Source organism: Cyanistes caeruleus, unplaced genomic scaffold (assembly GCF_971803275.1).
Source record: "Cyanistes caeruleus unplaced genomic scaffold, bCyaCae1.hap1.1 HAP1_SCAFFOLD_65, whole genome shotgun sequence".
NCBI lineage: Eukaryota > Metazoa > Chordata > Aves > Passeriformes > Paridae > Cyanistes > Cyanistes caeruleus.
In genome coordinates this window covers 3,440,253-3,455,526 of record NW_028255884.1, presented here as the reverse complement: position 1 = coordinate 3,455,526, position 15,274 = coordinate 3,440,253, and the positions used below count along the sequence as shown (strand labels likewise).

Sequence of the window (15,274 nt, the reverse complement as noted above, 5' to 3'; positions counted from 1 at the left end):
CTGGGGGAACTTATACCTGGATCTTATAACTAAGTATCAGAAACAAGGGCACACACTCTGTACTCCAGACTCCAACATTTTACTCTTATTCTTAATTTTCCATGTTTTAAGTAGTACTACGTCTTCATCTACTTCAGCTTCTACCTCTTCTTCCTAATATTCCTATTCTTATTCTTTATCATTTTTTGGTTTCTGGAGGGTCTTATGCAGGTTTTAAGGGGGGGGAGGGGAGGGCGGGGTTTGGGGTTTTCTTCTTTTCTACTATTACTTCCTAAACACAACTTTCTTTTCTTTTGTTAGAATTGTGTGTGTTGCAGTCCAGCAGGCCGCCGTCGTGTCCTGGGAGCAACACCTCCTGTCTGTGTCCATTCCTCATGGCCAAAGTGCCCCAGGATCAGCATGGAGTCCTTTCCGGAGGAGAGGAAATGGCCTTGGAGTCCAGCAGGGAGGAGCTGGAGCCAGTGTCCCTGCAAAGGGCCAAGAGCCGTGTGGCTGTGGCCCTCGGGGACCCGGTGCAGGGGTGCCGCTGGCGGTGCCAGGCTGCCGCTGGGAGCCGATGACTTTCCAGGGGCCTTCCCGGCCGGACGATGGGCCGGGATGCGGCGCTGAGCCCCGGCAGTGAGGGTCCCCCTTCGGGTGCCGCTTTGGGCTGCCATGTGCCCTCAGGGAGCCGCCCCGGGGGTGCCGCAGAGCGGCCGGGGCCGACTCGGCCCGCAGGGCCAGCGCAGGCCGGGGCAGCCCGTGCGGCTCCCTCGGGGCGCCGGGCAGGCCGCGGGGCAGCCGCCATCTGCAGCCCAGCGCTGCTGGCAGCGGGCGCTGATCCTGTGGCTGTGCCGCCAGGCAGGGGCAGCAGAACAGCCCCCACAGCCCCCGCAGCTCCCACAGTGCCTGCCTCAAGAGCGAGCGGCCTTTCCTGTGGGGAAGCGGCTGCCCAGGAGAAGAGACATCTTCCACCATGGCTTGGGCTGCCAGAGGGCCAGGCCCGGCACAGAGTTGCTCTTGCGGGCACAGCTCGGGCTCCTGGCACTCCACCCAAGCTTCTCGAGGGACAGGCAGCAGGATTCCCTCTTGGGCTAAATCTGCCAGTCTCTGCTGCCTGGCCTCTTCTCCTTCCTCGTGCAGCTCCAGGACGCTCACCTCATCCCAGTCATCGTCCTCCCGCTGCCAGGCCTTGAGCTGGCTGCACAGGATGTCGCAGTATTCCCTGCTGTCCTGAGCCAGCTCTCCATCACTGTCATCATCCCAGCTGGAGCTGGAGGATTTTCTCTTTGCTTTGCCTCCAGTCACCTCCTGGCCATCCTGGCACAGCTCTTGCTTGCGGCAAGCTTCCCAGTCCAAGAGTGCTCGGCGGCTCGTGCCTTCTCCTGGGGACAGCCGCTGCTCAGGAGATTCTTCCCAATCTGAGAATTCCTGACAGTGATCGCTGTCCGCCTGCCACGGCTCCTGCTCCCTGCACTCGTCCCACTCGGAGACAGCTGGGGAGGGCTCTTGCTCCCTGCCCTCATCCCAGTCCCAGAAATGCCAGTAGCTCCCCCATACTTGGACCAGCTCTTGCTCAAGGCCTTCATCCCACTCAGAGAGCTCCTGGCAGCTCTGGGCTTCTCCTGGGGACAGCTGTGGCTCAGTGCAGGCTTCCCCTGGAGTCCCTTGCTGGAACTTGTTCATTTCTCCTCGGCAGAGCTCTGGGTCTTCCTCAGCGCAGGACTCCACGGCTCCTCTCCTCCCTCTGCTCGCCCTCTCAGCCTCCTCCTGCTGCTCCCTCAAGGCCTGGGCTCTCTGTGAGCCGGGCCAGGGCCTGGGCAGGGCTGGGACTTGGGCTTCGCCTTCTCCTCCTCCGTGCCTGCAGTCCTCTGGCGCACACAGGTACCTGGACACAGCCACTGTCCTGGGACTGACCCAGGCCCCACAAGCCCTTTATATACCCCCCAGCCGGGGCGGGGCTCTGCCATGTCACAATGGACTTTGGGCACCGCAAGGTCCCGCGTCACCACGGCCCCTGACACACCGTGCTTGTGTCACAAAGGCCACCCGGCACCCCGTGCCTGTGTCACAAAGGCCACCCCGGCACCCTGTGCCTGTGTCACAAAGGCCACCCCGGCACCCCGTGCCTGTGTCACAAAGGCCACCCTGTCACCCCGTGCCTGTGTCACAAAGGCCACCCCGGCACCCCGTGCCTGTGTCACAAAGGCCACCCCGGCACCCCGTGCCTGTGTCACAAAGGCCACCCCAGCACCCCGTGCCTGTGTCACAAAGGCCACCCCGGCACCCTGTGCCTGTGTCACAAAGGCCACCCCGGCACCCCTTCAACAGCCCAAGGCACCAGGAGCGGCCTGGAGCAGCCCAGGCCTTGGGGGATTGCAGCCCCTTCTTCTGAGCCGCTCCTTCAAATGATCAGGAGTGGCTGGGGCCAAGTGAAGGTGCAAAAGGAGACCGTGTGTGTCTTCCTTTGAAAGACAGGGGCCTGCTAAGGGAGGCAGGAGGCTCCTTTGCAATGGAAAATGTAAACCCCCTCCCTCCCAATTATTATCCCTTTGAAAGGCACTCTCTGGCAAAGATAGGAGGACAGGAAGAAGAGTTTGTGCTGCTTTTGCATGAATTGCTATTTGGTGAGCAGGGAAGAAGCCCCCCATGGAAATGATTTTACTGAGAGGAGCTGCTAAGCGAGAGCTGCCCCTGTGCCAAGCAAAACCCAAGAGCTGGCTAGCTGTGGGAACTGACTACCTATTAAAGCATTTAAAAAGCTGGATCCACCTCTGTGAGACTGACATTTTGCAGGCAGGCAAGCCTGGGAAATCTCTCTCTTGTTTCCACCTTTGAGGAGGTACCCGGCTGCCGGTCGGGCCGGGCCCCGCTGCACTGCGGCCCTTGCAGTCGTGCTGACAGTGGCCACAACAATCCTTAAAGCTTCAGGGTCCCCTGACACCCGGGCAACCGAGGAAGAAATTAAAGGAGCGGGTTCGCTGGAGTCCCCAAAACCAACTGGAATAGGAAAATCAAGTAGGGATGAGGCCCTACTTTTTAATCCTGTGGGACAAATTGCATTACAGTTCAGTTCCACCAGTCTAACCTTTTACACATAAAACTTTGACAAAGTCTGGGGCTGGGATTGGATCCAGCTGGTCCCAGTCTCCTCTCTTAGAAGGAATTTAAAAGCCGAGGCGTCCTGGAGGGGTTTGAGGATCCTTGATGGCTGTTGGGTGTCATTTCTCCACCTCATGACCCAGCAGGAGTTTCTCCAATAAAGAAATAAAGCTTTGCCTGAAGCTCCCACTCTGCCCATGGCAGGAAGCCCTGGGAGTGCCTGTGACATTCCGGCTCCTGAATAGCCTGGAGACACTTGGAATGTTGCCATGGAGCCCATCTGAGGGCCTGCAACAAATCTGAAATGTAGTAGGCAACCATCACAGCCCCTGTTGCTATGGTCAGTCCTTTGGCAGCTCCATGGAGACCCCATGCCAGGGGTGGTTGCCATGGACACCAGCTCAGGCCTGGAGCCAGAGTCCATTGCCATGGCAACCATTTGCAGTCCCATCCCCACGCTCATGGGATCACAGAGCCACAGAATTGGCTGAGTTGGGAGGGAGCCATGGGGATCCTCCAGTCCAACTGCTGGCCCTGCACAGGACACCCCAACAATCCCAGCCTGGGCCTGGCAGCGCTGGCCAAACGCTGCTGGAGCTCAGCCAGCCCTGGAGCTGGGAGCCTTCCCTGGGGAGCCTGTTCAGTGCCCCAGCAGCCTCGCGGGAAAAACCTTTTCCTCACATCCAGCCTAAACCTGCTCGCCTCAGCTCCAGCCGCTCCCTCCACTCCTGTCCCTGGGCACCAGAGGGAAGAGGTTCCCGCAGCCCCCAGCCAGGGACCCGCTCCCAAGGCTGCTGCCATGGCAACCAGGCCTGGCACCAGCTGGGATGCTCGGTTTCCATGGGCTGGGCTTCAGGAATGGCATTCCCCAATTTCCTACTCCTGCTGAAACCGCGCTGCCGCTCGCTTCCCTCCCACCTCCCATGAAAAGCACAAAAGGCAAAGATCCCAGGCTGGGATAAGGACAGTTTATTGAGAACAGCAACGAGATAAGGCAAAAACAGGAACAGAAAAAATTTTAGTAACAAAAAGGATAAGACAAACCATTCACAGGGAAAACTAACACACCACTGATTGTTTCTTCCTGGACATGCATTTCCTCCTGCCAGGAAAGGACACCCTTCTACTCTGGTGAGAGAGAGGGAGTCCTCTTCCTGCCCCTGGCAATGACCTGAGATGGGATTGAATATAACAAAAGGGCCACGGCCAGACCCTCACGTTCTTTAATCCCACATCATGACATTGCCATGAGCAGAAAAAGGTACAGGTGTCTTCCCAGCATGGATAGCAGGGAACATGGATCACCAGGTCTCTTCCCAATGGGGATCCTCCAATGGGGGATGAAGCTGGGGCAGTGCACAAAGCCCTTCCTGCACTTGGGGCATTTGCAGGGCTTCCCTTAGTGGTGTCTCCGTTGGTGTTGGGTCAAGTGAGAGCTCTGGGTGAAGCTCTTCCCACACTGGGGACACTTGTAGGATCTCTCCCCAGTGTGGATGCGCCGGTGGGTGATGAGGTCGCAGTTTCGCTTGAAGCGCTCCCCACAGTCAAGGCAGCGGAAGGGCCTCTCATCCGTGTGAATCTGCTGGTGCTGGAGGAGATTGAAGCTGGTCTGAAACCTCTTCCCACACTCAGGACACTCGTAGGGCCTCTCCCCAGTGTGGATGCGTTGGTGAATGATGAGGTGGGAGCTGCAGCTGAAGCCCTTCCCACATTCCCCACACTCATAGGCCCATTCCCCAGTGTGGATCATCTGGTGGCGGATCAGGGTTTTCCTCTGGCTGAAGCTCTTCCCACACTCCAAGCACTTGTAGGGCTTCTCCCCATCCTGAAGCTGCTCATGGACCACCAGCTCAGAGCCCTGGCTGGATCTCTGCCCGTCTTCCCGGCACAGGGTGGGTCTTTCCTCCTCAGAGCACCCTGGGATGGGTTTGGAGCCCCTCCTCCTGTGGGATCTCTGGGGATTTTCCTCCTTGTTGGATTCTTCCACTGTGGAGCTGCTCACAATGGCCTCTTCCACCAGGTTCTGCTGTGAGGATTTGTACTGCCTGGTCTCCATCCTCAGCTCCTTGTCTGGGGGAGGAAGGACAAGGAGAGGATGGGATTTGCCTCTGTGCCAGAGGGAAGGGGAAGGAGATCCCCCCAGTGCGTCCCCGGCAGGACGGCGTCGGCAGCGGGGTTGTCCTGCAGCTGGGGGCCAGGCTGGGCTGGGAGATGGAGCAGGAGAGAGGGGGAAAGGGGCACTGACTTCCTCCTCACCTGCCTCGGTGTCCTGGGAGATCTTCCTCTTCCTCACAGCCTGCTTCTCCATCCAGCCAAGGTTTGGGATTGGAAACTCCTGGTTTGAGAGAAAACAAGGAATGAGCACATTGAGTTTGATGGTCCCTCTTACCAAGCCCATCTCTAGAAGTCACCTGGGCCTCTGACGTGACTTAGTTTGAAAGGAGTTTGCTAAGGAAGGCAGAAATCACCACTGAAATGGATAAAAAATATAAGCATCCCATCCCCTCCGAATTATTATAATCTTGAAACCAAAGTGATCTCAGGTAACAATATGGGAAAAGGAATATAAGTTCTTTACTAAAGAAAGGAAAATGAAAATGCAGCAGTACAAAAAAACCCCAACAAAACGAACAAAAAGCAACGCACCAACAGAGTCAGGACCTTACACCCCGTTGGTCAGGGTGCTGGCAGCAGTCTGATTAAATGGTGGCCGCAGTCCTCCTGGAGTGACTGATGTGGTTCTGTTGAAGCAATGATCCCGTAGAAGATTGTAGCTTACCTCTGAAGTTCTGGTGCTGTAGATGGGTCTGGTCTCTCCTCTGGGAATCCAGTGGAGAAAGACTGCCTGTGGAGTTTAGATTCTCAGATTATATCCAGTCAGGAATGCTTGGCTCCTCCCCCTGGGTGGAGCATCTCACAATGGGATGATGTCATTTTATCAGTCCTGCACTGAGACTCAATGGCCCATTAACAGAAGATATCCCCCTGGAGGGAGGATGGGTGGTGGAAGAGATAAAGAACACTGCCCCACCTGGTTTTAACAGCTGGCCCATTAACAGAAGATATCCCCCAGTTATGAGGGATGGGTCATGGAGAAGATAATGAAAACTGCTGTACCAGTTTTTAACAAATGGTGATAGAAAACATGCTTTTGGTTACATCTTGCATTGCAACCCAGGACATGGAGTCCATATGAACCCCCCAAAAACCAAGATGCAGCCCTGAAAATGCCTTCCATGAGTTCCTCGTCTCTGGTCTCACTCCTTTGGTGTTCAGGGGTTCCTCCCTGTCCCAGCTGCCGGGGGTCATACTTGTACTTTGGGTCCCCTGTCTGCTCGGTCCTTGAGCTCTTCAGGCTGCTGGGTGTGCCAGGAATCAAAAAAGTTCCCCCTGTTTCCATCTCCCCACGTAGGGATGCTGGCACCCCCCAGTATCCCTCCAAGGAGCATTTTCCACTCATCTTTGGGGTTCTTCATTCTCCAAACATCCCCCCCTAAAAAACACAACACAAGAAGGATCCCCCGGGATATCTGGGCCGAGCTCTCCCTCCCCGGTCACCTGTGGGATGGGAGGTGATGATCCCACAGGTGAAGAGCTGTGAATTCAGGGAGTGCTTGACCTTGTGCTTCCTTCTCCTTTCCCTGATCCTCCTTTGTCCCTCCTTCAGGCTGAAGAAGCTGCTCAAGGAGTCAGAAGCAAAACTCCAAGTCCATTGGAGCTTCAATCGGCTTCACTGAGGGCAGGGACTGCCAAAGGCTCCCCAGGGACTGGTGAGAGCAGATCCTGGAGGCCAGGATTGCCGAGAGCCAAAGGCTCTGAGCAGGGAACTGCAATGCTGAGCAAGCCCTGGCTGGGTTGGAGGAAGCAGAAAGGCCAAGCCCTGAGCCCAGGCCTGGCCCAGCAGGGCCTGTCCCTCACGGGTGGCTCGGGGCTCTTTGTGGGGCAGTGGGATGTGAGGGGCAGCAAGGACAAATGCCATAAACCTGTGTGACACTCCAGATCCTTATGGAACCAAGGGGTCAGTGAGGCACCATGGGAAGTTGTGGAACCAAGGGGATCATTGTGGCTCTGTTTGGCCCATGGAACCAAAGGACCAGTGGGACACTCCAGATCCTTGGCTCCAGGGGTCAGTGAGACACCGTGGGAAGTTGTGGAACCAAGGGGATCATTGTGGCACTCTTGGGCCCATGGAACCAAGGGACCAGTGGGACACTGTGGGTCCTTATGGAAACAAGAGGTCACTGTGAGCCTGCAGGGCTGTAACACCCCAGAACACTTCAATGCTGGTGGTAACCAAAGGTTCCTGTGCTTGAGTTTAGTGCACAGGAGAAACACCAACCAGATCCTCTCAGTGTGGGCAGATGTAAAGAATATTCTTGGTAGGAAGGGACCCACAAGGAGCATCAAGTCCAGCTCTTAAGCGAATGGCCCCACAAGGATCAAACCCACAACCTCGGTGATACTGGCACCATACTCTAACAACTGAGCTAAGAGGTCAAAATGACACAAAATTTAACTGGCAAAATATAGACAATCAAGGAACTTTGGCAAAGGGTTTAATACAAAATCCAGTTGAAGATAAAACTCTTACCACAGCATTAACTTTGCAAACTTAGCTAATTTAACCTGAAAACCATTAGCCCTTAAGATTTTGGGTAACATTAAGATATCCAAAAATATTTCAGGTACATAGGATAATAAGGAGAATAAAAAGAGACCAGAAACACGTAAGATCTACAGAAAAACACTTCCAGGATGATCACAGTCACTCCCACTACAATCTCAGTCCCTCCCAGAATGAGCTGCTGCACCCAGTCACCCCCAGTATGGTTCCAGTCACACCCAGGCCCTCCCAGCATGATTCCAGTCATGGCCAAAGTGACTCCCTGTCACTCCCAGGATGGGCCCAGTTGTTCCCAGTCACCTCCAGCATGGTTCCAGTCCCAGCCAGCACCTTTCCAGGCACATCCAATATTATCCTAGCTACATCTAGTAGGATCCCAGTATGACCCCAGCATGGGCACAGCTGCTTCCAGGATTATCCAGCATGGTTCCAGTTGTTCCCATTTACCTGCACTGTGGTTTCAGTTTCTCCCAGTCTATCCCAGTTGCTCTCAATCACTCCTCAGGTGCTTCCAGCCTGATCCCAGTTGCTCCCAGCCACTCCCAGTCACCCTGAGTGCAGTCCCAGTTGCTGCCAGTATGGTCCCAGCATGGCCCAACTGCTCCCACTGTGATCCCAGGAGGATGCCAGTTACCCTCAGGATGGTTCCAGTTGCTCCCTGTTCCTCCCAGCGTGATTCCAGTTGCACTCAGTTGACCCCAGTATAGTCTCAGTCGCTTCCCAGATGATCCCAGCTGCTCCCTGCATGGTCTCAGTTATGCCCAGCTGGAGTTGCCCCCAGTGTAGACCCTGTCACTCCCAGTTGTTCCCAGTTGTCCCCAGCATGGTTCCCATTGTTCCCAGTGTGTTTTCAGTCATCCCCAGTATGATCACAGACACTCCCAGTATATGCCAGCTGCCCTCAGCATGTCCATAGCCATTCCCAGACACTCCTAGTAATCCCAGTTAGGTGCTTGTTATCCCAGTATGATCTCAGGCCCAGTATATCCCAGTCGAACTGGGATTCACTCCCTGAATTCACAGCCCCCTCCCACCCGTGGGATCATCAGCCCCCCATCCCACAGGTGACGAGGGAGGGGGAGCCCGGCCCAGATATCCTGGGGGGGTCCCTGGGTTGGGTTTTTAGGGGTGATGATTGGAGAATGAAGAAAACCAAAGCTGAAAATAAAATGCCCTTTGGGGGGACATTTGGGGTTCCCAGTGGCAGCTGCTGGCAGCGGCAGCCTGGAGGAGCAGAACCCTGTGTCCCCGAGGACCCCAAAGTGGGGAGCCCAGAGGGGGGGAGTGCCATGATTCGAGGAACCCTCAATTAAATAGAGAGGGGCAGGGGGGTCTCCTTGGTCCCCCTGCACCCCCAAGAAGGGAATAAGAAGAGCAGGGACCCTGGGACCCCAAAACCTTCCTGCATCCCTAAGTGGGGAGATCGAAATGGGAAGAACTTTCCAAATTCTTGGCACTCCCAGCAGCCTGTAGAGGTTAGGGACCGAGTAGAAGTGTGACCCCCAGTACAAGCATGACCCACAGCAGCTGGGACAGGGGGGAACCCCTGAACACCAAAAGGGAGAGAACAGAAATGGAAAACTTCTGGAAAGCATTTTCAGGGCCAAATTTTAGTGGTGTACAATTTTTATGGACCCCATGTCCTGGGTTGCAATGCAAGATGTAACCAAATGTATGTATTCTGTCACCATCTTTTAAAAACTAGTGGAGCAGTTTTCATTATCTCCTCCATGACCCATCCCTCATAACTGGGGGATGTCTTGTGTTAATGGGCCAGCTGTTAAAACCAGGTGGGGCAGTGTTCTTTATCACTTCCACCATCCATCCTTCCTCCAGGGGGATATCTTCTGTTAATGGGCCATTGACTCTCACTGCAGGACTGATAAAATGACATCATCCCATTGGGAGATGCTCCAGCCAGGAGGAGGAGCCAAGCATTCCTGACTGGATATAATCTGAGAATCAGAGCACCACAGGCTGTCTTTCTCCACTGGATTCCCAGAGGAGACACCAGACCCATCTAGAGCACGGGAACTTCAGAGGTAATGTGCACAATTCTATGGGATTATTGCTTCATTGCTTATCTGAGATCACTTTGATATCAAGATTATAATAATTTGGAAAGGGCTGTTGCTTACATTTTTATCAATTTCAATGGGGGTTTCTGCTTTCCTTAGCAAACACCTTTCCTTTCAAACCAAGACACCCCAGATGCCCTGGTGACTTCTAGAGAGGGACTTGGACAGAGGGACCTTCAAACTCAGGATGCTCATTCCTTGTTCTCTCCTGAACCAGGATTTCCCCATCCCAAACCTTGGCTGGATGGATGAGAAGGCTGCAAGGAAGAGGAAGATGGCCCAGGAATCCCAGGCAGGTGAGGAGGAAGTCACTGCCCCTTTCCCCCTCTCTCCTGCGTCCTGCTGGGGACACATTGGATGGATCTCCTTCCCCTTCCCTCTGGCACGGAGGCAAATCCCATCCTCTCCTTGTCCTTCCTCCCCCAGACAAGGAGCTAAGAATGGAGACCAGGGAGGACAAATCCCTGCGGCACAACCTCGTGGACAAGGCCGTTCTGAGCAGCTCTACAGTTCAGGAATCCAACAGGGAGAAAAATCCCCAGAGATCCCACAGGAGGAGGGGCTCCAAACCCATCCCAGGGTGCTCTGAGGAGGAAAGACCCACCCTGTGCCGGGAAGACGGCCGGAGGTCCAGCCAGGGCTCTGAGCTGGTGGTCCATGAGCAGCTTCGGGATGGGGAGAAGCCCTACAAGTGCTTGGAGTGTGGGAAGAGCTTCAGCCAGAGCAACAGCCTGATCTGCCACCAGATGATCCACACTGGGGAATGGGCCTACGAGTGTGGGGAATGTGGGAAGGGCTTCAGCTGTAGCTCCCACCTCATCATCCACCAGCGCATCCACACTGGGGAGAGGCCCTATGAGTGTCCCCAGTGTGGGAAGAGGTTTCAGACCAGCTCCACTCTCCTCGTGCACCAGCGGATTCACACGGATGAGAGGCCCTTCCGCTGCCCTGACTGCGGGGAGGGCTTCAAGTACAACTCCACCCTCACCATTCACCGGCGCATCCACACTGGGGAGAGGCCCTATGAGTGTGGGGAATGTGGGAAGAGGTTTCAGGCCAGCTCCACTCTGCTAAGGCACCAGCGGATTCACACGGATAAGAGGCCTTTCCACTGCTCTGATTGTGGGGAGGGCTTCAAGCAAAACTCCACCCTCGTCAGGCATCAGCGCATCCACACTGGGGAGAGGCTTTATGAGTGTGGGGAATGTGGGAAGAGCTTCAGCCACAGATCCAACCTCATTACCCACAAACGTATCCACACTGGGGAGAGGCCCTATGAGTGTCCCCAGTGTGGGAAGAGCTTCACCCAGAGCTCTCACTTGACCAGACACCAACGGAGGCACCAGTAAGGGAAGCCCTGCCAGTGCCCCAAGTGCAGGAAGAGCTTTCTCCACAGCTCCAGCTTCATCCCCCCTTGGAGAATCCACATTGGGAATAGACCTGGTGATCCGGGTTCCCTGGGATCCATGCTGGGAAGACACCCGTCCCTCTTCCTGCCCATGGCAATGACATGATGAGAGATCAAAGAACATGAGGGTCTGGCCATGGCCCTGTCATTATATTCAACCCCATCTCAGGTCATTGCCAGGGGCGGGAAAAGGACTCCCTCTCTCACCAGAGGAGAAGAGTGTCCTTTCCTGGCAGGAGGAAATACGTGGCCAGGAAGAGCCAATCAGTCGCATTTTAGTTTTCCCTATGAATAGTTTGTCTTATCCCTTCTGTTATTCACATTGTTTCTGTTCCCGTTTGTTCCTTATCTTGTTGCTGTTCCAAATAAATTGTTCTTATCCCTGCCTGGGATCTTTGCCTTTTGTGCTTTCCATGGGAGGTGGGAGGGAAGCGAGCGGCAGCGCGGTTTCAGCGGGAGCAGGAAATTGGGGAATGCCATTCCTGAAGCCCAGCCCGTGGAAACGAAGCATCCCAGCTGGTGCCAGGCCTGGTTGCCATGGCAGCAGCCTTGGGAGCAGGTCCCTGGCTGGGGGCTGCGGGAACCTCTTCCCTCTGGTGCCCAGGGACAGGAATGGAGGGAGCGGCTGGAGCTGAGGCGAGCAGGTTTAGGCTGGATGTGAGGAAAAGGTTTTTCCCGCGAGGCTGCTGGGGCACTGAACAGGCTCCCCAGGGAAGGCTCCCAGCTCCAGGGCTGGCTGAGCTCCAGCAGCGTTTGGCCAGCGCTGCCAGGCCCAGGCTGGGATTGTTGGGGTGTCCTGTGCAGGGCCAGCAGTTGGACTGGAGGATCCCCATGGCTCCCTCCCAACTCAGCCAATTCTGTGGCTCTGGGATCCCATGAGCCTGGGGATGGGACTGCAAATGGTTGCCATGGCAATGGGCTCTGGCTCCAGGCCTGCGCTGGTGTCCATGGCAACCACCCCTGGCATGGGGTCTCCATGGAGCTGCCAAGGGACTGATCATAGCAACAGGTCCTGTGATTGTTGCCTACTACATTTCAGATTTGTTACAGGCCATCAGATGGGCTCCATGGCAACATTCCAAGTGTCTCCAAGCTATTCAGGAGCCAGAATGTCACAGGCACTCCTAGGGCTTCCTGTCATGGGCAGAGTGGGAGCTTTAGGAAAAATATTTATTTCTTTATTAGAGAAACTCCTGGTGAGTCATGACAGCCAGCAGCCACCATGGATCCTCAAACCCCTCCAGAGCACCTAGACTTTTAAATTCCTTCTAAGAGAGGAGATCCAATCCCAGCCCCAGAGTTTGTCAAAGGTTTATGTGTAAAATGTATTGGACAGGTGGAAGTGAATCGTAATGCATCTTGTCCCATAAGATTAAAAATTGAGTATGAGATATATTTATACAAATACAACTGAGTGATTGATTGATTGATTGATTGATTTATGATTAGACAGATTTTTTTGCACCACAGAGTAAATAAAGAAAATGTTATTTACTCCACAGTAGAGGAGCGATAACAATTATTAGACTATAGTGCTCTAGGAAGCAATTTTGAAGTAAACAGGGCTTTGCTGGAGCTGTTTGAGCCCATTCCAGGCACAGCCTCCTGCTCCAGCAGGAACTGCCTTTCCTGTGCCATGGCCAGGGCAGATCCTGCTGCAGGAAAAGCCCCAGGCCAGCCCCAAGCCAGGGAAGGGCTCGGGCACAAGTGCAGAGTGCCGTGCTGGGAGCTGTGCCAGGGACAGCCTGAGGCACCAAAGGCACCTTGGCAGCAGCAGCTGCTTCCAGGCCATGGCCAGAAGGCTCCCTTGGCACCCCGGCCTGGTGGCCAGCACTGCAGAGCTGCTGCTTCAGGGCTCATTTCTGGCTGGGCTCTGAAAAGCCACTGCTGCTCCAGGAGCCTGACTGGGAAGCAATTGGCCCCAGCACCCTGGGGACAAGATAATAATGAAACAACTCTTCATGGCAGCAGAGACAAGGCAGGGGCAGAGGAAAGGGGAGAGCCAGGCCCAGGGGACATGGCTGCAATGGTGATGGCTGTGAGGTCAGTGCCACTGCAGCAGCCTGGCTGGCCCTCAGCAGACATTCTGGCCAGGAGGGTTGTGAGGGCACCCAGCACATCAGAGAACCCACACAACAGCAATTCCATCTTTGGGGACACGTGGGCACTTTCACTGCGTCAGGTGGCACAGAGCTCCTGCAGCATTTCTGGGATGGGGCATCCATTTCTCTAGAAAAGCAGCTGCAGTTTTGTGCCACTCTCATTGTAAAATATTTCCTCCTTCTAACAAATCCAAATCCAAATTTAGTCACTTTAAACATATTGATCCTTTTTCTGTCACTGCAAGATTTGGTAGAAATTAACTTTGACCAGTGTTTCCATTTTCACAGACCATGGAGAGTGACCAAAAATCTCCCAGGGTGGGATTTGGAGGCCTCATCACATAAGCAGCAGGTAGAGGCTGAAGGCCCTGGGCTGTGCAGCTGCAAGGCCCTGCCAGAGGCAACTTGTGCAGCCCTTTGGCCATGGCTGCTGGCCCTGGGCCTGAGGCCAGCAGGGGACAAGTGACCCTGGCAGCCCTGGGGCCTCATTGCCTCCTTGTCCCTGCTCAGCAGCCTGGCAGGGGCCGCCCCATGGTGCTGCCCTTGGCATTGCACATCCCCACATGCCAGTGGCCCGGGAAGAGCCCTGAGCAATGAGGGAGGGACAGCATCTGCCTTGCCAGGGGCTGGGGCTCAGCCCTTGGCCCTTGCCATTCCTGAAACACATCCAGCTTTGCTCAGCACCACAGACACCTTTCCCTTGCTTGTCCCCAGCTGCCATCAGGGCCTCCAGTCTTCTGCTCTGCCTGGAACCTGGGGACGCTTTCTCACTCGTGTCTCTCATTTCAACTACAAGAAACTTCAGTGTTTCCATCTGACTTGGAGCTCTTGAGGAGTTTCTGGAGCACACTCTGAGGGACTGAGTGTGATGCCAAGAGCCCCAAAGGCCCGAGAGGGTGATGAAAGTGCTGGTGCTGTGTCTGTGCTGCTGAGCTGGGCCGGGCTCCTGGCCCAGAGGCAGCTCCTGGCAAAGGCAGCGCTGCAGAGAGACAGCTCTGGCCAGGAGCAGCTCCTGAGCACAGCCCAGCAGGGCTGGGGCCCTGCCAGGGCAGCTCAGAGACACAGAGAGCAGGCCCAGACAGAGCTGCCAGGGGCTCAGCACTGGCAGGGGCTGTGGGATGTGCCAGAGGGGGCTGTGTCCCAGCAGCACCTCTGTGGCTGTGTCCTGGAGCCCCAGAGCAGCTGTGATGTCAGAAAGGGGCTGTGTGACAGCTCCGAGTGGGCTGTGTGAGGTCACAGATGGGGCTGTGACATCACAGAGTTTGTTGTGTGAGGTCACTGAGCAGCTACAGCGTCATAGAGGGGATTCTGTGACATCAGAAAGAGGTGTGTGATGTCACAGTGTGGCTGTATGACATCACAGAGTGGGCTGGGTGATGTTACTTAGTGGGTTGTGACATCAGAGACATGACTATGACATCAGAGGTCGAATGTACATCATTACAGAAAGGATTCTGACATCACAGAGCAGGTTGTGACATGACAGAGCCACCACAGGGTGGATTGTGATATCACTGGTTGGTTGTGAGACATCACAGAACAGGCTGTCAAGTCACATGGTGGTGATATGAAATCCTACAGTGGGCAGTGACATCATAGAAAAGCCATGTGACATCTCAGGACAGGTTGTATGACATCACAGTGCTGACTGTGACATCACAGAATGAACTATGACATCAAATGTGGCTGTGTGACATCACAGAACGCTGTGTGAAATCACGAGGTGATTTTGTGGCATATAAGAAGAGATGTGACATCACAGAAATGCGGTGTGACATCCCAGAGCAGGTTGTGTGACACCACTGAGTGGGCTGTGACATCCCTGGTGGCTGTGTGACATCTCGAGGTCACTGGGGAGGTCACTCTGCCCCGACCTCTCTCACAGTTCCCCCCAGAGAAGTCCAACGCTGCCCTTGGAGCAGCCTGTCTGCACAGAAACACTTCCAGGGCTCTCTGCATTTCCCTTCCCTCACTCTTGCCT

The 15,274-nt window shown here is 55.0% G+C and overlaps 2 protein-coding genes across 4 annotated transcripts in view; one reads left to right on the top strand and one right to left on the bottom strand.

The window, feature by feature from the left end:
* LOC147647200 (uncharacterized) overlaps nt 1–15,274 on the bottom strand; it is a 182,290-nt gene that overhangs the window by 47,034 nt on the left and 119,982 nt on the right. The window lies entirely within an intron of this gene.
* Nucleotides 1–15,274, top strand: part of LOC111944285 (uncharacterized) — a 211,548-nt gene that overhangs the window by 163,904 nt on the left and 32,370 nt on the right. Inside the window, exons 4-5 of the mRNA XM_086872548.1 lie at nt 10,496–10,663; nt 10,832–11,064. Of these exons, the coding sequence (XP_086728674.1) occupies nt 10,496–10,663; nt 10,832–11,064 (401 nt within the window). The remainder of the gene's footprint in view (nt 1–10,495; nt 10,664–10,831; nt 11,065–15,274) is intronic.